Source organism: Diabrotica undecimpunctata, chromosome 3 (assembly GCF_040954645.1).
Source record: "Diabrotica undecimpunctata isolate CICGRU chromosome 3, icDiaUnde3, whole genome shotgun sequence".
Taxonomy (NCBI): Eukaryota; Metazoa; Arthropoda; class Insecta; order Coleoptera; family Chrysomelidae; genus Diabrotica; species Diabrotica undecimpunctata.
The window spans coordinates 82,749,260-82,771,769 of NC_092805.1; the positions used below are offsets into that span (position 1 = coordinate 82,749,260).

At 33.2% G+C, this 22,510-nt stretch overlaps 2 protein-coding genes across 2 annotated transcripts in view; one reads left to right on the forward strand and one right to left on the reverse strand.

Annotated features, from left to right (window-relative positions):
• nesd (SHC binding and spindle associated nessun dorma) overlaps positions 1–22,510 on the forward strand; it is a 34,124-nt gene that overhangs the window by 3,923 nt on the left and 7,691 nt on the right. Inside the window, exon 3 of the mRNA XM_072526157.1 lies at positions 20,085–20,406. Coding sequence (XP_072382258.1) covers positions 20,085–20,406 — 322 coding nt within the window. The remainder of the gene's footprint in view (positions 1–20,084; positions 20,407–22,510) is intronic.
• On the reverse strand, positions 1,625–11,838 carry LOC140437898 (uncharacterized). The gene is made up of 5 exons (XM_072527689.1): positions 10,643–11,838; positions 10,243–10,584; positions 9,528–10,192; positions 7,560–8,376; positions 1,625–1,854 (listed from the first exon to the last, which is right to left on the reverse strand). Exons 2-5 carry the CDS (start codon positions 10,265–10,267, stop codon positions 1,625–1,627), a joined length of 1,737 nt encoding a protein of 578 aa, XP_072383790.1. The 5' UTR covers positions 10,268–10,584; positions 10,643–11,838.

Here is a 22,510-nt window from a genome sequence, read left to right on the forward strand (position 1 = left end):
TGATCAGAACGAGACAATATATTATACGGCGGAGCTGCACATCGAAAATCCGAGTTATGAAGAAGTAGTTCAGATAATAAATAAACTAAAAAACAATAAAGCACCAGGAACGGACGGAATTTCGGCAGAATTATTAAAGCATGGAGGATCCAAACTCTGGGAAAGAATCCATTACCTAATAACATTAATATGGGCGAAGGAGCAAATGCCAGAGGAATGGACAGTTGGCCTCATACAGCCAATATATAAAAAAGGAGATAAGAGGGAATGCCAGAATTATAGGCCAATTACATTGCTAAATGTAATATACAAAATTCTTTCTGGTATAATCTACAATAGATTATTAGAATACTCCGAAAATATAATTGGTGATTATCAAAATGGATTCAGACCAAATAGAGCCACTACAGATAACATATTCATACTAAGAACGATACAAGAAAAAGCTTATGAATACGACATAGACCTATATAATATGTATATAGACTTTAAACAAGCTTTTGATAGTGTGAATAGAGACAGAATGCTGGAAGACCTTTGTAATCTAGGTATACCTAAGAAATACATGATGGAATACAGAGTAGATGGAGAACTGACTCCCCTATTTAACATCAACATGGGAGTAAGACGGGGAGATGCCCTATCAACCATGCTATTCAACCTAGTTCTTGAGGCAGTCATCAGAAAAACCAATATAACCTGCCATATAAACACCAAATCAGTACAAATTACTGCATATGCAGACGATGTAGCCATCATTAGTAAGAATAAGCCACGACTAATGGAAGTGTTCAAACAAATTTATCCTGAAGCAAGAAAAAGAGGTCTTAAAATAAACGAAGCAAAAACGAAGTATATGACAGTCAAAAGAATAACTGACCATGAAAATAATATCACAATAGACAACTATACTATCAAACGAGTGGATGCCTTTCCATATCTCGGCACAGAAATCAATCAGAAGAACTCCGTTAGTAGCGAAATTAATGCACGTATTTCCAGCGGGAATCGTACATACTATGCTAATAAAAGATTGATGACATCGAAATTATTAGACAAAAGAACCAAAATGACTATCTACAGAACACGATTAGACCCGTAGTAACCTATGGATGTGAAACTTGGGTAATGACGAAAAAAGATGAAGCCCAACTCAGGACATTCGAGAGAAAAATACTGAGGAAAGTATATGGCCCGGTACAAGAGGAAGATGGCACATGGAGAATCAGGAGAAACGACGAGGTTAATGAGTTAAATGAAGGTTATGACATTGTAAGATTTGTGAAAAGTCAAAGACTGTCATGGCTGGGACATGTGCAGAGACAAAGCGATGCAAAAACAACTAAGAAAATGTTACAATGGAAGCCCATAGGAAGGCGAAAAAAAGGAAGGCCCAGAACGAGATGGTTGGATGACGTGGAAGACGACCTGAAAACAATGAACATAAGACAATGGAGAAGAAGGGCACAAAAGAGATCTGAATGGAAGGACATAGCCAGACAGGCAAAGACCCATCCAGGGTTATGATGCCAAAAGAAGAAGAAGAAGGAAAACATCATACATCAGTATTGGTTGACTCTTCCTGTTGCGCAATGTAGGCAAGAGCAGCTCCAATCGCCTTCAATCATTCGGAGTGAGATATTTTCTCGATTATCTCACCTGTGTGATCCTCAGTGACATTGTGTGGGTTGATAACGATGTCAGCGATTTCATCATCAGTCAGTTCCATTTGCTGATCTTGCATAGTCCACTCATTGATGTCTTCATCATTTATCGGCAGTTCCGTTGGTAACTGATTAGCGAGGTCTACTATTTCAACAATACAGTTATTTTTACCTTTTCCACCACTTTTCGCTTCAATTTGAAAAAGCTCTTGACATGACCAACAAACTTGCATCTGGATGAGATGGAGCATTGTTCAAATGAAGAATAGCTTTTCTTTGTAGTTTTTTCTTTTTTAAGTAGGCCTCAAGAACGCAAACGAACTCATCAAAAAAGCAATCTTTAAAAATTTGTTTACTTGAATATTTTTAAAAGCTATTGGATTCCTCGATTTTCCAATAAGTAGAGGTCTTAATTTTAAGGATCCAGAAGAATTGCTACACATCAAAAGAGTTACTCATTTACAGATTACAGATACAGTTACAGATGGTACTCATTGAGGAATAGACGATTTTTCTCCAGATACCAATGAGGTGCACCGATTTTTGTGAAATTTTATACGTGTATTCCGTAGGTTTGAGAATAGGTTTACAATCTATTTTTCATACCTTGAAGTGATACGGGTGGTCCACCCCAAATATTTTTTGTTTTAGTTTTTTGGACAAATGTTTTTATTTTTATTTTTTTTTATGATGTGGCACTAAATAATAAAATTCCCTTCACGCTTCATTTTCACCTTTCTATCACTAACCCCTAATTTTTAATAGCCATATTAGTAATTTAATCATTATAACTCTGGTCGATAACTGATCAATCATCACGACATCAGTTATCCCCACAAGGCGTCCACCAGTGTCACTTTTCACCCAGTAAACAGTATGGAGTAGGGATGAAAACAAAGTCGGTTACCTGTTTTCCTTGCACAATAACTCTCACTCCACTATATATATATATATATATATATATATATATATATATATATATATATATATATATATATATATATATATATATATATTTCTTAGTACCAATTGACTTCTGGACGAAAAGTATTCCCATTTGGCATCCGTGAATATTCACGGGCCACAATATACAGCGAATTCTGTTTCGGTACCAATTGGCATCAATCGCTGTTGCGGTTTCTTTGGCATCGATTGGCTTTGGACCTTTAGCATCCATTGGTTTATGACTCAAGTCGACAATAATACCTAAAGGTTTCGGTGGAATTCTACCTGAGTCAATTCATCTGTTCAGTCATTGTAATATTTTGTTGTCGAAACGGATGTTTAAAAATTTAACTTGTTAGAGTATATTACTCTTTATCTATAAATTATAGGCAGGTAGTTATTGCTTTTTTCGAGATTGAATATTTTTCTTTTAAAATTATGACAGCTTCAAATTTGATTTAATTTGCTAAATACTTTTATTTTACATTTTTTAAGCTCAGTAATTTAAAAATGTTTTATCGTCTTTTAACAACTTCTAGTCTGATTATTCCCTGAGTAAAAGAGCTCTGTTGTAATGAATTATTTGGTATTACTAAAGAAATTCTGGTATAGTAGGATTAAATGTTACAATGATTGTAACTTCATGTCTTGGGCTGTTACGTCGCATTATGGGCTATATGGGCTGTATTTTCTCGTTCTTGTTCGTATTTCTCTTCGATTTGCATTTTCGATGACACTTTCCAATATTTTAGCAAATCAAAGTCCATGAAAAATACTTAGAAAGCAAACAAAAGTACTTATAAGAGTATACGACCATTTGATAACACTCACTGTGAAAATTTTTGCAAGTGAAGATGTTTAAGACAACAGGCACATTATTGCCGAACGCAAAGTGCACATAACTTTCTCCTTTATTTTTTGGTATCTGACTTCTTACAACTGTGTGTATTTTTCTTTCCTCTGCCCATACTTCTCGTACGTCACTGAATCTGGTTTGATGTGGTATTATACACTCGCGATCATAAAATCCGGGTCATCTTGAAAATCACTGATATTTTATTTTTAACGAGATTTATTGTAAATAATAATAACACAAATACAAACTAATGCATGTTTCTGATAATTTTTGCGGTTTCCTTTGTAACAAAGAATTACAATAGTGCCGATTTCGCGGTAAAGTGCACATTTTGCAAAATAAACGCTACCTGTAACTGCCGCTTGTTTTAAATGTCTCATTTGTGCTTCGACTTTCTGTTCAAATGCAATGGACAAACGTTTATTATTGCCTCCATTAGTGTTTATTAGTGTTTATTTTTTGCCAAAAATGCCTTTGACTGTTGTTGAAAAGGCACAAATTGTTGCACTTGTGGAAGACGGTCACAGTCAACAGCAAGTCGCAAGAACTGTTGGCGTAAGCCTTTCTACGGTTCAACGAGTGCTTCAACGCTTTCAGTAGGCAAGTTGGCTAACCAGACGACCTGGCTCTGGACGAAGAAGAACGACCACGCCACTAGATGACCGTTTCCTTGTGTTTCAAGCTTTACGAAACCGGACCTCAACTGCAGTTATGCATCAAAATCGTCTAGAGGAAGTACGAAATCGCAATTTTAGTATTGCAATAGTCAGAAGAAGACTTCGTTCTTCTTGACTATCTTCTCGGGTAATGGCTAGAGGACCGCCACTTCGCCGGGTGCCTCGAGTTGCCCGACTAGCTTTTGCTCGACAATACGCGCATTGGGGAATTAACGATTGAAGCAATTGTTATTCTCAGATGAATCCCGTTTCTGCCTAACTGGATCTGATGGACGTGTAAGAGTTTGGAGGACAACCGGTGAACGATTTTCACAAGCTTGCATTGCTCCAAGAATGCCATTTGGTGGAGGCTCGGTCATGGCTTGGGGAGGTGTATCTTCCGACTTCCACACAGAACTACCCTTCATCGAAAATGGGTCCCTAACTGCACGAAGGTACATTACGGAGATTCCGGAAGAACATGTTATGCCCAACCTGGCAGGGCTTGGATGAAACGCCATTTTTATGCAATACAACGTGCGACCGCACGTTGCCAGGATCAATATGTAATACTTGGACGAGGTTGGAATTACGAGGGTACCCTGGCCAGCTAGGTCTCCGGACCTGAATCGCTTTGAACATCTCTGGGACGATTTGAAAAAAACGTATTCAAACCCATACACCGTCTCCTAACAACACACAGGAGCTTAAGGATCTGTTAGTGAGAGAGTGGAATAACATACCACAACATGTAATACGGAGAAAAATTGAGAGTATGCCCCGTCGTCTGCAAGAGGTTATTAGAGCAAGAGGAGGTAATACACGATATTGGTCATTGAAATTTCACTGATTTTTTACCACGTTCTATATTTTCCATTTTTTTTTCGTATGTCTGTTTTAGCAACAATTTGATTTGTTTTCTGTTTTTTCAATAAAAACAATAAAAAACCATTTATTTTCTTTTAAAACAAACATTGATGACAAATAAAAAATACATTAGCCAAAAAAAGGTTATTACTGCGCCAGAGGCAAAAATATTTAAGAAACTTGAAATTTTCAAGATGACCCGGATTTTATGATCGCGAGTGTATAATAATAGATGCCCAATCAAAACGAACCAGATTCTTTTACATTAAAAAGAGATAAAATATTATGTCCATATACTATGAAAAGCAATAATTAAAAAAGAGTCGTATTTTAACACATATTTGTTTTTCTTTAACCGTTTGTTAATAAATAATATATCAAAATTTATTCGACATAATGTATGTTTTATTTTAAGGCTGTAACATAAAAATAAGAATTACCTGTTATGAAGGCACTACATAGGTAATTATTATCTGTACCTAACAAAAACCAATTTTATCAAAATCAACCTAGTTTGAAATATATGGAGTCTCGATTATATCTCATGGTTGTGTTTGCCCTACGTAGAAAAAAATAAAATAAAATTACTGAAATCTCTTGGGAATTGAAGTACTCAAGAATTGAAAAGATGTTGAAATTACTGTAACTTTGAAGAAGTTGAAAATCAAATGTTTAAAGGTACACTTCTTTTAAACAAAATTCAGAATCAGTATTTTATCTCTTAACTTCATTAGAAGTGAATAATAAAGAAGTTATATACATACAAAAGGTTTTTGTAAGAAACACAGTTGCAAACATATAATTTACAAAATTTCTTGGTCTCTCTTTTTAAAATGGCGATACATAGCTTTCAACGTAAACAAAGTTTTAGGAGTAGTGTCCACTTAATAGCTTCTAATGGTAATAGTGGGTTAGGGACAATTAAAACCTAGTTAATGTTTAAAATTTGCCAATGTTTTTACTTTGTTTTAAGTCTTTATCAAGGCTATACATGGCACATACATATAATGGTACATAAAATGATCCATTGTGATTTATATACAGTGAGGTCCTAAGGTAACGGATAAATTCAATATTTTTGTAACTAAAAATCTTTTGACGAAATCCTCATGTAGGTCGGTTTTTATTTTTTGTTGTGCATTTTTTTCAATAGAATCTTTTTATACAGGGCGTGTCGTGTAACAGTGGCCAATACCAACTTTCTTATTTTAGATACAACACCCTGTGTATTATTATATTTTTGAATTTCTTAGAATATTAGGTAAAATTTATATTTAATCTTCTATTCTTATCTTTAACCGTTTTTAAGTAATCGAGGTTGGAAAAGTGACATTTCGTGTATTTTTCCTCACAAAATCTAAACAGTTCGACCCAGAGTAAAATGGTTTTTACATTATTATCTTACTTTTTAATATGCTATCTAGTGGTATCAAACCCAGAGATGATAGGATTATATTCAAAATGACAAATTTTGAAATTTAGGGCCGACCACGACAATTTTCGTATTTTATTTTTATTTAATATCACTAGATAGCATATTAAAAACTAAGATAGTAATATAAAAACTAATTAAAATGGACCAAATCCAATAGTTGGCTGTATACCCTGAATCAATATAAAGACAAAAGCTTTTTGTAAATACAAAAAGCTTTTGTCTTAATATAAAAACCATTTTACTCTAGATCGAACTGTTTAGATTTTGTGAGCAATTGTCACTTTTCCAACCTCGATTACTCAAAAACAGTTAAAGATAGGAATAGAAGATTGAATATAAATTTTATCTAGAATATTCTTAGAAATCAAAAGATATAATAATATACAGGGTGTTGTATTTAAAATAAGAAAGTTGGTATTGGCCACTCTTACACGACACGCCCTGTATAAAAAGATTATATTGAAAAAATGCACAACAAAAAACAAAAATCGACCTGTACGAGGATTTCGTCAAAATATTTTTAGTTACAAAAATATTGAATTTATCCGTTACTTTAGGACTCACATGTCGTATGGAAATAATCAACATTGACCACACCGGGTTTATTTAAAAAAAATAGCCTCGATAAAAACGTAAAATAGGTAAAGTCTATACGTTAGCAATTGTACAAAACCCACTATTACCATTAGAAATATAGACTAGTTAGAAACTTTATTTTAAAACTAGAACAGCTAAGAAAAAATGAATGTTTGTCCAACCTCAAATTCTATCTACAACATTTCATTGGATTTACAAAATCCAAGAGAAAATATTAATATGACGACGTTTTAAAACGTTAATAAAATTAGGTTTAATTCAATAAGAAAGTAATGAAGGATACATTAAAACTATAGGATTGTAATAGAATATTTTATTGAAACTCGTAATCACTTGAATGAATTATTGTGATTTATATTTATTTTGTACAAATACTTTTATTGTGTCCCATTTCCTGTTTTTAAAAACATTTGGATACTTTTCTACCAAATTTAAAACTTCCATTTTTTTTGGCGGAATTTTCTTCTTAATATGACGTGCAAAGAATTTTTGCGTAAGTTCTTTTTCCTCTTTTGTCCATGGAACTAAAATACGTTTACCTTTCTCCTGTATTCTATTTTGTGACGGGATGTTTACTTCATTTTGTTGAAGAATAGGTTGATTAGTATTTTCTTCGTCACTATCAGCTTCTTCTGCGTCTTCCAATATCTCGTTATCGACTTCAATCTCATTTAAATTTCGATTTTTATATTGGTCAATATTAGTGTTTTGAGCGAGCAATGATATTTTGGAAACTTTTGCGGTTTGGTAAATGTCTGACGGGAGACGATACCACTCATCATGAGTTTTTGAGGTATGCCCCATAAATTTTGCTAGTTGTTCTAGTTCACCCTTTTCCATTTTTAAAATTTGTATTATTGTTGCTAAGTGTTTTCTGAGGCGAGTTGACGTGAGGGTAGTGATTTTGTTTGCATCATTCAACACCTTAGAAGCATGATATCCACTGATGCAGTTAATAGTATTCGGTATGCCAAATAGGTATTCGTTGTAAGAGGTAAAAAAATTATTCCTATATTTAATTAAAGTGTCAACTCCACTTTTGGTCAATTTGTCAAACAGAACAGGTACGCCTCTACCTCTCTTACCTCTTATTACTATGCGTTTTAAAGAGTGAACTAAAATTTTCTCGGTTTCTGTTAGGACTTTCTCAAACTCTTTAGAAGATTGAGAATCATGATGTTTTAAATAAATATCTAAAGGTAATCTCTGCAGCTCCCCTACTCGCCTCTTATTAAAAAGTAGTAAGCTGCAATATGTACCTTCGAGCAGACATTTGTACGCTTGTGTGTTATTCACATTTTCATCCAGGTGAGTTATTGAAGATGTTATAAGCTCATCCAGATAAGTCTTCATTTTCTGAAAAAAATATGAAATGGATATTAGTATTAGTAATTTATATTCGTACATAAACTGTTATTAGTATTCTAGGTGCGTTATCTACAGGGTGAGTTTTTAGTGTGAGATTGGTCGATAACTCCGTTAGAGTACAAGATATCCAAAAAAAGTTTTTAAGAAAAATTGTAGGCAATGATATGCTCCTTGCTTTGAAAATATGCCCAATTCTACAGGGTGGTTCATAACTGCGTGGTAAAGCAAAAATACATTTTTTTAAATGGGATACCCTGTATATATTCTCATATGTACATTTCTCTTATAATCCCTGTTCTTAAAATATAGGGTTCTATATTACTATACAGAGCATTTAACGAGTTATGGCCATTTTAATTTCGAAATCTCTATGAACTAAAATGTCACAAATACACTAAAAAAAGATATGTAAAACGAAAGAAATATTTAGACATACTCACAATCGTTTATTTAACTATGGACGACCGGTTTCGACCACTAAAATTTACTGGTCATCATCAGGTCTCCGATATTGGAGAGTATATAACTGTATTATAGAACGATCAACTTAAGGGTAGGATCATGAGGAGTAGATATTTGGGAAATGTACTATCCCAAATATCTACTCCTCGAGATCTTACCCTAAAGTTGATCGTTCTATAATACAGTTATCACCCAATAGTTTGAACCAAGTAACACAAATGAAATTTTTACTACACGATAGTTTCCATAGCTTGTACCGGCATATAAGTATATTAGATAACCCTCAAACCATATTTAGGTTAGATTGGCATCTTACTTATTAGACCTCATAAAGCTTTTGTTGTCCTGATTTGTTGTTGATTTTTTAGCATTTTAATTAACTGTACCGGAGACCTGATGATGACCAGTAAAGTGTATTGGTCGAAACCGGTCGTCCATAGTTAAATAAACGATTGTGAGTAAGTCTAAACATTTTTTTCATTTTACGTACATTTTGAAATGGACTCACAAGTGCAACCGATTCATAATTTGAATATACAATGAATTTATCAATTTTTAAATTAGTGTGCTAATGACAGTATTCTGAACAAAGAATTTTTCAGTAAAACATTCATAATGATATAGCAAAACAACAGGTAGGCTTTGAAAGAATGACAGTTGTTATACAGTCTACTTACAGCAATATCCTCAGCCATGGGAATCAGGGTCGGTTTATTAAATCGATTGATTTGAATATTCTGTCCAGCTTCAGTCGATATTTCTAACGCCCATTGATCATCGATAAGTTTTTTCATGACGTCTAAGCTCTTAATATTAGCAGAATCGACATCCCTTTGAACCTCCATAGAATAAGCAGAACTGATTGCTTTTTTAATTAATGTACCCATCTGAAGAGCAAGTGATGGTGACTGGAAACATTTGCTCTCGGTATTATAATTCGCAATTGACCGAGTTGCGGACACAATTGTTTTAAACTTTGAGGGATGTAGGAGGAAAAATAACGTTAAATTGCTATTGTTTTCAATTTTCCTGGATTGTATTAGAAGACGTGCTAAACGCCGCATTTGTCGTTTGGCTACTTGAATCAGATGTCTGTCTTTATGACTTTTTACATATTTCCTTCCTACATCGCATATAAGTTTGTCTTTCTTTGCTACTAAAGAGATGTCATCCGCAGCTAGTGAATTTAAAACACCCGAAGTCCTTAGTGGATCGGTTGATCCAAAATTAGTAGCCATTAGGTTTTGGGCTTCGGACTGATGTCGTACTTTTCCTGTTGCATTTTTTTCATTAAAATAGCACCGTCTAATGTGGCGCCGAAGCGATTTTTTGGCATAATATCCTAAAAATAAACATTTAAAATAACAATTTATCTAAAAATTTGACAAATACCTTTACAGTGTATACATGGAAGCATGTTTGAATTAGTCGAAGATTCATCACTATTACTTAAAACATTTCTACGAAACACAGGTACGGATTTGCCAATGCAGAAGTCTCCCTCCTTTCGTATTTTATCAATGAAATATTTTCGTTTCGCATCCCTTTTGTCAAGAGATAAGTATTTTTGAACATCAAGTTCATCACTATGAATTCTTTCAAGGTGTCTAGCAAAATTTAAAACAGGGATGTCGCAGTAAATACAATTGTGTTTTCTTTGTATCCTTCTTTTCTTCAAACATACACTGTCAATAAGAGAGGAATTAGTTTCATCCGCTGATTTTTCTATATTATCTGTAATGATAATAATAAGTATTATTATAAAATACTGAAAGCTGGTCTTTTCAATTACCGAGAGAAGATGATGCTATAAGTTCTTGATATATTGGATTAGGGGTAGAGTAGAGTCATCTAAAATAGCATCATTTTCATACATCAAGTCACAATCTGTTTGTTGTTCTAAAATAATTATTAAAAATAAAGCCACCGATTAGTTCATAGACACATGTAAAATAAGGAAGATGGAGATAAGATAACTATTTTTTGTCAACCGTGAGTACGTAATATGCTTATTAATTTGACCAAAATTTGTATTCAAAGAAACTTACTATTTGCCACACTGTCATCTGTTGTTTCAATAGAAATAGAGTGCATTTCATATGAGTCATCCAAATCATCTAAAATATATTACAGTTATAGTTAAAGTGTTTGAAATCAAAAATAAATATGTATTACCACTGAAACAGGTAGGAGTATATTCGCTACCGTTTGATGATCTTGATTGATCGAGAGGCTTAGAATGGCACTCTAAAAGAGAACATTAGTAGGTATAGAAAAATCGAAATAAAACTGACAAGGTTCAAAGTATATTGCCATTGTATAGCTTACGCAGATGGCCTAATCATAATAATATAACGCAAAATTAAGTATAAAATAAAATTATAATCAACGCTGCAAATAAAATTGTGTGAAAGATATATCGAAAACGACGGCTAATAAGGGTTTATTCTGAAACCAGTTTAAGATGGTTGCACATAGTGACAAAAATAAGTGACTATTAAAAAACAAAAATAGTAACTCAGGTTTTTAAGAATAGCAAAAATCAACAAGTTCTCCAGTGAGATATTATTAAGAAAATCGGTATCTAAACAACTAAGAGAAATAATAAAACAAAAATAGAGAATATAGAGAAGAAATTAAAAAGCTATAAAAACCAAATTTGCCGATGAAAACAAATTTTAAAAAACCAAACAAAACTTTAAATATGTGGACTGATTGATACTGATTGGAATATCAAACATTGATACGAATGAGTAGTGAAAAATTAAAGAAGAGAGAACAATTTTATAACATTATACATATAAACGAGGTGGTAAACATAGAAAAGGAAACACAATTATGCGTTAAAAAGTCTGGCTTTAACTTGTAAAAAAAGTAAAAAAATTAATGAGAAAAACAGACAACTGAGGAAAGATATTATACATAAATAATGTTAGGAATTCATGTAAAAATATAAAATAAATTGTAAACAGTGTACAGTGGATTTGGAAGAATGGGAATTGGAAAAGAAAGGAACATTTACAAGGACTGAAATACAAAAAAAAACGGAGAATAATGGTGAAAGAACAGTCGAATAGAAAACACGCGATAATTTGTGTAAGTTAATTAGGATAGATGCAAACAAAAAACAAGAAATGCCATATTAAAAGATTAGGACTTGGAATGCGACGATAATTAAGGAACAGTCAAGTTTTTATATTTAATTTACAGCTACAGAAAAATAAAATATTTTAGCAACCCTAGAAATAGAAAATAAAACAAGGGGAAGAAAAGGATGAATAGTATTCAAAGCTGGAAAACATTAATTGTTAATCTTCCAAAGATTGATGTAACAATTAGATAATGTTTTTTGGGAATAAAACCACATTTTTTCAGGTGTCCGGATTTTTTTGACCAGCAGTGCATTATTTTCACGAGTAAGTTTTAGATCTAGAAAATTTATTGAGAGTTTTGTTTAATGTATTGGAGTTATTTTTTCAAAATGTCTGTTTAGTTACTACGGTATTTTTCGTTTTAGTTATTCCTTTTAAGATTTTTTAAATACACTACCTTTTTAACCAACCTATTAACTTAATTTTAAATAGTTTCCTTGGAATTAAGTTGTTTTGTGATTTATTCCTTGAAATTGATGCAGTAGCATTAAAACCCGTAGAAACCGTTTAATAGTTTTTTTAACTTCTTTTAAGTTTTTAACTTCTATTAAGTAACTTTAGTGAAATTTTAAAGAATATTTATTTACCGTTATAAGAGTCAGTGATTTATCCTATACTATAAAAAGAATATAGCACGAAATGTAATAATTACTATGGCACTACACCGAGAATTTTTTAGGGGATTACCAAACGGGTTTTATAAGAGAAAGATTAGTGATAGATGTAATACATAATAATGACAGACGTTCCAGAAGCAAGCAAACAACTTTTTGTAATTTTTATTTAATTTAGGAGAACATAAATATGATAAAGACGAGGAGATGAATAAATGTGTAAGACATTGACCACATTTTTTATGAATTGGAAATTTGTAATGTTAATAAGGATGACAGTAAAAGGTACACAGTAAAAAGTAAAAATGGAAAATACCCAAATAGATAGCTTTGCAATAAGATATGGACTAAGATCTATTATAACTAACATGTAACTTACCTGTACTTAAGGCTTCATTCACTAATTTCACTGTACGTGAACGAAACTTATATTTATGTTTAATTTTGTTCATATTCATCGTACGTAGATCACTTCCACAAATATTAACAGGCCTCGAAATATTTCAGTACTACACTTAAAACTGATTTAAGATTTTAAGAGTAAGTTACCGTATTTATACTAAATTATCGGACAAAGATGTTTCATGATGTTATGAAAAATCCACTAAAAGAGGAATTACGATCTTACAAAAATTAAACGCCTATCTTAGGATTACCAAAATACAATATAATATAATAATACACGTTCATGTCGTAAAACCTTTTGAAATCTTATTTAAATAATCTTTCCTAAAAGCAATGTTAAGAAAAGTGAGATAAAGAGTTGGCTGTTCTGCACATTTACATATTTTCCGAAAACTAAACAATGAATTAGGAAGATAATATAACTTAACAATGAAATGGGTAAATTATTGGGAGACAAGGAGATTAAACAGTAATATTGTTGTGTATTTTCAAAAGAAATAAACGTGACAAATCACAATATCCATAGTTACCTTTTTATAAAATGACGTATTATGTTATTCAGAAAGGGATTATATTTTTACAGGTAGGTACCTTGTAAGCTGTCGTTATCACTTTATTTTTCATCTGGAATATTTACTGTTTTAAATATATTTCATTACAGAATCTAATAAATCCTTAATCTGCATCCAATTCTATTTTTATTAACTAAAAAACATCATGTCGAAATTGGTGATCACGATTTTTATCTTCTCATGAAATAAATTATACCTAAGTATTAAATAAATATCATTTTTGCTCCATTTTTGTTCATATTTTTATACAGGGTGATCCGTAAGTAATTGTACAAAAAGAAACAGTAGACTCTAAACTTCAAAATATTCCCATTTAAGCCAGTTTGCTTAAAATGTAAATATGTATTAAGAAAGATACAGGGTGTTAAAGTTGAAATTTAAAATTTTATTTTTCGCTACAACTTTCATGTTTGTAGACATTTTTACGAATTAAAATTTATGACTGAGGGCTTTTGAGTACGAGGAATTATAATTTGATGCATACTTTGATGACTGATGTAGCTGATTGAGGACGCCACATACGCCACATAGGCGGCATACATTTGCGTTTAACTTTTTTGCTCTTTAAGTTAGCACTATTTGGGTAAAAAAATATTAGAGTTACATGATTTTAACAAAAAAAGGTATAATTGTTAATAACTTCAAAACTTAACAGTTTACGAAATAATCCCATTTTACAAATCAGCTGCACAACTCTGATTTAATGCAATTACTCATAGCCATGAAGGAGAAATAGGCTAAACCATGAATACTTCTTAATTTCGGTATGAAATACCTTTAACAAAAGTTAAGAATGTACTATAAAGTATGAATAATTAATAACATGCTACATGTTTTGACATTGCATTATTTTATGTTTCATGAATTTGGCCAAATCTTATCATACGTTAATTCAATCCATAGTAATATTAAATTTACAAGAGAAATAAAACAAAACCAGTCAATAAATTTTCTAGACTTAAAAATTATAAGAATTGAAAACAAACACGAGTTCTCTGTATTTCATAAACCTATACATACTGACACAACCATACACAGTACTTCATCCCATCCTGCACAACATAAATTAGCAGCCTACTATAGTATGTTCCACAGATTGACAGAAATCCCAATGTCAAATAATAACTTCGAAGTAGAATTGAATATCATTAAACTTATAGCAATAAATATTGGATACAACGAACACATAATAAACAAAATGTTACAGCAAAAACTACTCAAGAAAGCCCTTAAATCAATCTTCCCACCACAAGAGAAAAAGCCCAATACAATATATTGCTCGATCACGTCATATACAGGTAATATATTAACTAAAATAGCCAGACAGATCAAAAGAAAAGAATAACACCAGCATTTAAATATATTAAGAACAACAAGAGCCAAACGAAAAACATGCACTTACACACTGGGGTTTATAAACTCACCTGTGGAGACTGTCCAAAAGCTTACATCGGTCAAACCGGTAGAGCCTTCAACAAACGTATAACAGAACATAAAAGGGCTTTCAATAATAGGAAAACAGAATCCACATATGCACTTCACCTTCTAGATCATAATCATTCTTTTAACGACCAATTTCAAATTCTTCACGTCCAAAATAAAAGCCTTAAGCTATCTTTATTAGAATCTATGAAAATTAAAAGACACCAATTCTGAATGACGAACTTGAGACTAACAACTCCCCCCCTCCTCAACCTGTTCAGTGAAACTATATAACCTGAACGCACAGTAGGTTAACCATCACTTAAGAAAGGCAAGTTGCCGAAACAGCTGTAGTGACAATTACTAAATAAATTTTGTGGAAGTACAGAAAACAAAAGTTTTCAGTTGTTTTATTCTAGAAATTTTACATTTCATCATAAATTGTTAAGTTTCACACTAGTTTTTCAAAATGAGAGATGACAGAATGATATACAAATAAGCAAGAAATCGTTCTTGTTGTTACTAATGAAAATGGTACCAGTATTCGACAGGTGGCAAGGAATTTTATCGTCAGTTCTTCCGTCATCCATCATGCTTGGAATCGATATGTAGAAACCGGTCGATATAAAAGACGCATTGGACAGGGTCGTAAAAGGAAATCAAACCCAAGAACTTCCTTCAGCAGCACGGGATTCAAACCATGGCTTGGCCACCCCTGAGTCTCGATCTAAATCTAATTGAACATAGCTTAACTTTTTGGATCAATAGCAACAACTACTCCGATGGCTAATGCCTCTCCCGGTGTTGAATTACACTATTGATCCAAATGGTTGCAGAACAACACAACTCACCAAGTGTGAAACACTAGACAGCTGTTTCGGTCCACCCAGACTATCATTAGTGACGTTTGGGTTCACCATTGGAAAGTTGTCCGTTCTGCTTTGGGGACTGTGTCCTCTGACTATAAAATATAAGCGAAAAATTGCAATACACTCTTAACTGCTCAACATATCAAGGTGTTGTAGCAGGTGTTCCGCGTGCAATGCTGCCATGTTCACATGTACAGCGTGGAAAACAAGAGTCATTTGCTGTCGGTTAAGGTTACCGAAAACCCAAGCAAAGCTTAACTTTTTGGATCAATAGCAACAACTACTCCAGTGACTCCAATAGTGAACATGGCAGCATTGCACGCGGAACACCTGTTATAACACCTTGATGTGTTGAGCAGTTAAGAGTGTATTGCATTTATTCGCTTATACTAATTGAACATCTTTGGGATATGTTAGATAGATGTGTCCCGAGGCGCCCACATCCACGTCAAATCCTTCAACAACTAAAAGAAACTCTAATCGAAGAATGGGAAAATATAGGTACCTCAACAAGATATCGACAGGCTTATACGCAGCATGCCACGTAGATTTCAAGCACTAATTCGCGCTGGTGAAAAATACACACGATATTAAGAATCAATTTTTCTTCATATCCTTACGTTAGAGATGTGGAACAACTGCTTATTCCATTTCATTTGTTGTAGTGTTTTCAAGTTGTTATGATTATCTTCAAAATGGTATGTAGAAATGGTTTTAATTTATTAAATTTATTTGAATAAAACATGATTCCTTTATTCAGGTAATAAGATTTCTATATTATTAAAATTATTAAGACGCAAATATGTGTGAGGCAAAATTAATAACAAACTATGAACGAATAAATAAACGAAACACAAATATAGAGATATCAGCAGGAGTGGTGAGAAAAGCAAAGAATAGTAGAAGGCAGGAGAGTAATAATATCCCAGTTAAAGACAAAAAATGATCCAGAAATTGAAATTTCATAAGACACTTTAATAAAATATAGGTAGAAGAGCGAGCACTAAATCCTACATATCTGATCTACCCGAAAATGTATTACTTTGCTATACTATAAAATACTAGTTATGTTTGGATCAACAGAAACAACTACTCCGAGGGCTAATACCCCTACCGGCATTGAATTATACTATTGATCCTATAGTCGCAGAACAACACAACCCATCAAGTGTGAAACGCCAAACAGCTGTTTCGGTCCGCCAGACCTCATCAGTGACGCTTGGCTTCTCCATTGGAAAGTTGTTCGTTCTGCTTAAGGGTACAAGGTCCTCTGAATCTCAAATGTAGATGAGAATGCAATCCACTCTTAACTGATCAACATTTAATATGTCATCACAGGTGTTCCGTGTGCAATGCTGCCAGGTCACCCATGTACAGCTTGGAACAACAAGAGCCATTTGCTGATCGGTTTAGGTCACTGAAACCCAACCAATTATGTTTGGATCAACAGAAACAACTACTCCGAGGGCTAATACCCCTACCGGCATTGAATTATACTATTGATCCAATGGTCGCAGAACAACACAACCCATCAAGTGTGAAACGCCAAACAGCTGTTTCGGTCCGCCAGACCTTATCAGTGACGCTTGGCTTCTCCATTGGAAAGTTGTCCGTTCTGCTTAAGGGGACAAGGTCCTCTGAATCTCAAATGTAAATGAGAATGCAATCCACTCTTAACTGATCAACATTTAATATGTCATCACAGGTGTTCCGTGTGCAATGCCGCCAGGTCACCCATGTACAGCTTGGAACAACAAGAGTCATTTGCTGATCGGTTTAGGTCACCGAAACCCAATTAATTATATTTAGATCAACAGAAACAACTACTCAGAGGGCTAATACCCCTACCGGCATTGAATTATACTATTGATCCTATAGTCGCAGAACAACACAACCCATCAAGTGTGAAACGCCAAACAGCTGTTTCGGTCCGCCAGACCTGATCAGTGACGCTTGGCTTCTCCATTGAAAAGTGTTCGTTCTGCTTAAGGGGACAAGGTCCTCTGAATCTCAAATGTAAATGAGAATGCAATCCACTCTTAACTGATCAACATTTAATATGTCATGACAGGTGTTCCGTGTGCAATGCTGCCAGGTCACCCATGTACAGCTTGGAACAACAAGAGCCATTTGCTGATCGGTTTAGGTCACCGAAACCCAACCAATTATGTTTGGATAAACAGAAACAACTACTCCGAGGGCTAATACCCCTACCGGCATTGAATTATACTATTGATCCAATGGTCGCAGATCAACACAACCCATCAAGTGTGAAACGCCAAACAGCAGTTTCGGTCCGCCAGACCTCATCAGTGACGCTTGGCTTCTCCATTGGAAAGTTGTCCGTTCTGCTTAAGGGGACAAGGTCCTCTGAATCTCAAATGTAAATGAGAATGCAATCCACTCTTAACTGATCACATAGGTGACCTAGCAGCATTGCACACGGAACACCTGTGATGACATATTAAATGTTGATCAGTTAAGAGTGGATTGCATTCTCATTTACATTTGAGATTCAGAGGACCTTGTCCCCTTAAGCAGAACGGACAACTTTCCAATGGAGAAGCCAAGCGTCACAGATAAGGTCTGGCGGACCGAAACAGCTGTTTGGCGTTTCACACTTGATGGGTTGTGTTTTTCTGCGACCATTGGATCAATAGTATAATTCAATGCCGGTAGGGGTATTAGCCCACGAAGTAGTTGTTTCTGTTGATCCAATCATAATTGGTTGGGTTTCGGTGACCTAAACCGATCAGCAAATGGCTCTTGTTGTTCCAAGTTGTACATGGGTGACCTGGCAGCATTGCACACGGAACACCTGTGATGACATATTAAATGTTGATCAGTTAAGAGTGGATTGCATTCTCATTTACATATAAAATACTAGCTTTTATCCTCGATTCGATTGTGATGGCGTCTTCTGCCGAGAAGTATCCCTTGAAAATACAACTTTTTTTAATAAAATGTATCATCTGTGCTTATTTGTGTCCCTGTCAAAATTGCAAAAATAATCAATATGATCGGTTAAAAAGTTAAACAGGGAATGCGAAAAAAAACAAGCCGACAAACACCTTACACTCACATTTATAATATTAGTTAATATTTTCACAGAAAAAAAGACAAAACATAACCAGAGATAGATAAAAACTAAGCATCTTAACGAAAGAATCTTATTAACACAGCGCCAAACCACATTTTCAAAATTCACAACATTTTTAATGCATTTACAACCCCTAACATTAAATGCTTTTTAATACACAACGTTTTAGCAATGTGCTTCAAAAAATTATACACATGGCGCTGAGAAATAAGGTTATAAAACCTTTCAAAAAGAATAAAAGACTGCAGATAACAAGAAAGTAAGATAAAACCAATAATATATTGTAAATCCAAAAACTAAACAAAAAATATCCATTCTAAGAATTAAACTCAAACGCGAATCGACCAGATGTTACTCGAACCTTTATAAACCTGGAATCTAAGACAATCTAAGTGACTAACTGGCTTCCAAAATCGTATCACATCCTGTAGATGCCAATTGAACCGCTAAGCTGTAACGACATGAATATCGCTTCAACTCAATATACACAAATCGATGGTGGCGCTGCTTATTTTTTGCCTCGAACTACGATTTATTTATGAATCAAAAAACGGTCCAATTGGATTTCGGGTTCATATCGCGTAAAGAGCCTTATAATATCATCCACTATGCGATTCTGATATTATTTTGAAGAGGTCAATTGGCATCCGAATACCGGATGCCAATTGACCAGCGGAAGCCAATTGAACCTACAACTTTACATGTGGTAAGTCAATTGTTACCGTAAATAAATATATATATATATATATATATATATATATATATATATATATATATATATATATATAAACGAGTTATCAATGTTTAAAATCCTGTTGTCTGCCAAAATTTTTGAAAAAATATACATTTCTGATGTATAATACCTAATAATTCTAAACTAAATCTGTGTCCCATTAAAATAAAAAAATTAGTAGAGACTTCCATTTGTTCGTTTTACCATAAATTAGTGAACTGTATAGTACATATATTCTAAACATGTAGATTAGCCACAATTAAGTGGAAGTGAAATTTTTAGATCTCCAATCGGATTATATAAATGAAAAACAAATATAGATGGTATCTAGAAATATGTATAATTCTCATTTGAATACTTTTTTTAGGTAACTGTATTCTCAAAAATTGTAAAATAACTGGAAAAGGCAACTCTTCTGTACATCAAGGAATTATAGTACTGAAGGGAGCTCATTTGGAATTAGAAAACTGTCAGTTACATGGTTTTTCAACAGCCATTACTGGAAATTCGGATTGTAAAATGGTTTTAAAGGCCTGTGATATTTATGACGCCGACGTAGGAATCAAAATATTCGATGGTTGTTCTATGAAACTGGAAAAAGTGAACATAAGAGAATGTATGGAATTTGGATTTATATTGGAGACTGATGAGAAAACTGCCACTATTGGAAACTTTGAGAATTTAAATTTGTGAGTATTTTAAAACGTGTCTCTTTTGCATCTTATAATTTTTTGATCATAATTATTTTTTGATATTATGACTGAAAGAATAAGTATAATTCGTCCGCTTACTGTTTGTAATTCTTGAATTATTTTTTATATAATCGTTTCTACTCAAGTAACTAACACATGAAAATAAATGTCTTGTCCATCGAGCTTATTTATTTTTATGACTAGTTTTCATATTACATATTTAAATTTTAGATTTATTTCCGTACATTGATTTTTTTTTAAATAAGAGTATCTACTGACTATTATCTTAATTTTAGATTTCATGGCGTTAGTGCATATTTATAAGCTAATAACCAAAATCATATCCTAAGTTCTAATTAATATCCTAACCTCTGACAAATTAATTTGATATATTCCAATTTTCTTATTATTCCAATAAATTGAATGATGATGCAAGTGCAATTACTAGCGGGGCAAGGTATATTTAAATTATGAAACCATTTATCACTTGTTTAAAAGTGAATAACTATAACCACTTAATCCAAAATCTTCTAAAACTGTGATAATATAATATAATAATGCCTGAAACCATAATATGTGATTTATTGATGTCAAAAATGTTGATTGATTTGACATAAAAATCAGAGATACTTTCTTTAGACTATTAGTATTTCGACAAAATTATAGAAACCGGTCAAAAGAAGTATATCTGAACTCATTGATTAACACTCAACTAAATACGTTACGAGCCTAATACGAGAACTAATAAGACAACTTTAGGCAAAATTCGACATAACATTGAAGCTTGTCTTTCTTCTATCCGCCCGGGATCGTGGCGATTAACATCGCTATCGGAATATTCCTATTTTAGACTTCTTGTACCATTTTCTCAGGTTCTGGAGCCAACAAACTCTTCTCCCTGGTCCTCTATTTCCATAAACTTTTCCCTGAAGAACGAGTTTTAACAAGCAATAATAAGCCGTATCGTTAGTCCTTAACCCTCCTTCCCACGGGTGGGGTCTATCAGTACAACTATAAATGAAATTGCTTAATTTTTTTAATTTTTTTTTTGTATTTTTTTCCTAGACTTGGTGTACCTTTTAATAGCACTGAATAGTACATTTTAGCATAATTTGGTGAAATTGTATGAATCCCTTCAATCGCTACCTGCAAAAGTATCCTGACAGACCCCACCCGTGGGTGGGCGTTTTTTGTTTTGTACTATGGCTTGGTTAATATTGCAGCTATAAATGCATTTATTATATACTGAGATCCAATAATACGAATGCAGAATTTCGGTTTTCTCGTTGATTGTTTCTTTAGGAAGTCTTTAGGAATTGCGTTAGTCCAGAAAAATATGAAAATACGAGCCCTAAATATGCGTATATAGAGAACATCACAGTTACTTGCTGCACAATTTTCTGAAATTGAGCAAATGACGAGGGATGACCCAGCCCCACGAAAACAGGGATGTATAAGTATTATATAAAAAGAAAAACTAGGTATTTCTGCCAATTGTACAAAAACTGGTTATGTATGGAACATATAAAAGCATTTTGTGCTGATCATGTAGAAAGAAAATTTACATAATTTAACCCCCTCTATTTTCTGTTTCTAATTTTAATTTTGGATGTATCCTTTTTACTTGTATTACTGTAAGTATATAGAATAATAATATTGTCTTCTTTTATATTTTTCTTTTGTATTTTGCCGTTCATGATTGTTTTAATAAACTCTTGTAAAAAAATAATGGTGTTAGTTATTTCGCAGTAAACTATAAAAATATGTATTGATAGACATATTATATGTACATTTAGGTAGTACAACGTTACATCAGTAAGTTTCCTTAAAAATATTGAAAAAAAAAATTTTTTTTTAATAAGGAGAATATTGTTTTAAATTTGGTAGTGATAGACCCCACCCGTGTATTTGTGTCACAAGAAAGTCACCAGTGGAATGGAGGGTTAAATACTCCTCAGTTTTCAAAATAGCCTACCTTATTTAATCCAAATATCTTTCCCTGGGGCATTTTTAAGGCCTGCAAATAAGAAGTGTTGCTATGAGTCAGGTTTAATGAATGCAACGTGCATTTATGTACTTTTGTTATCCTTACGATTGACTT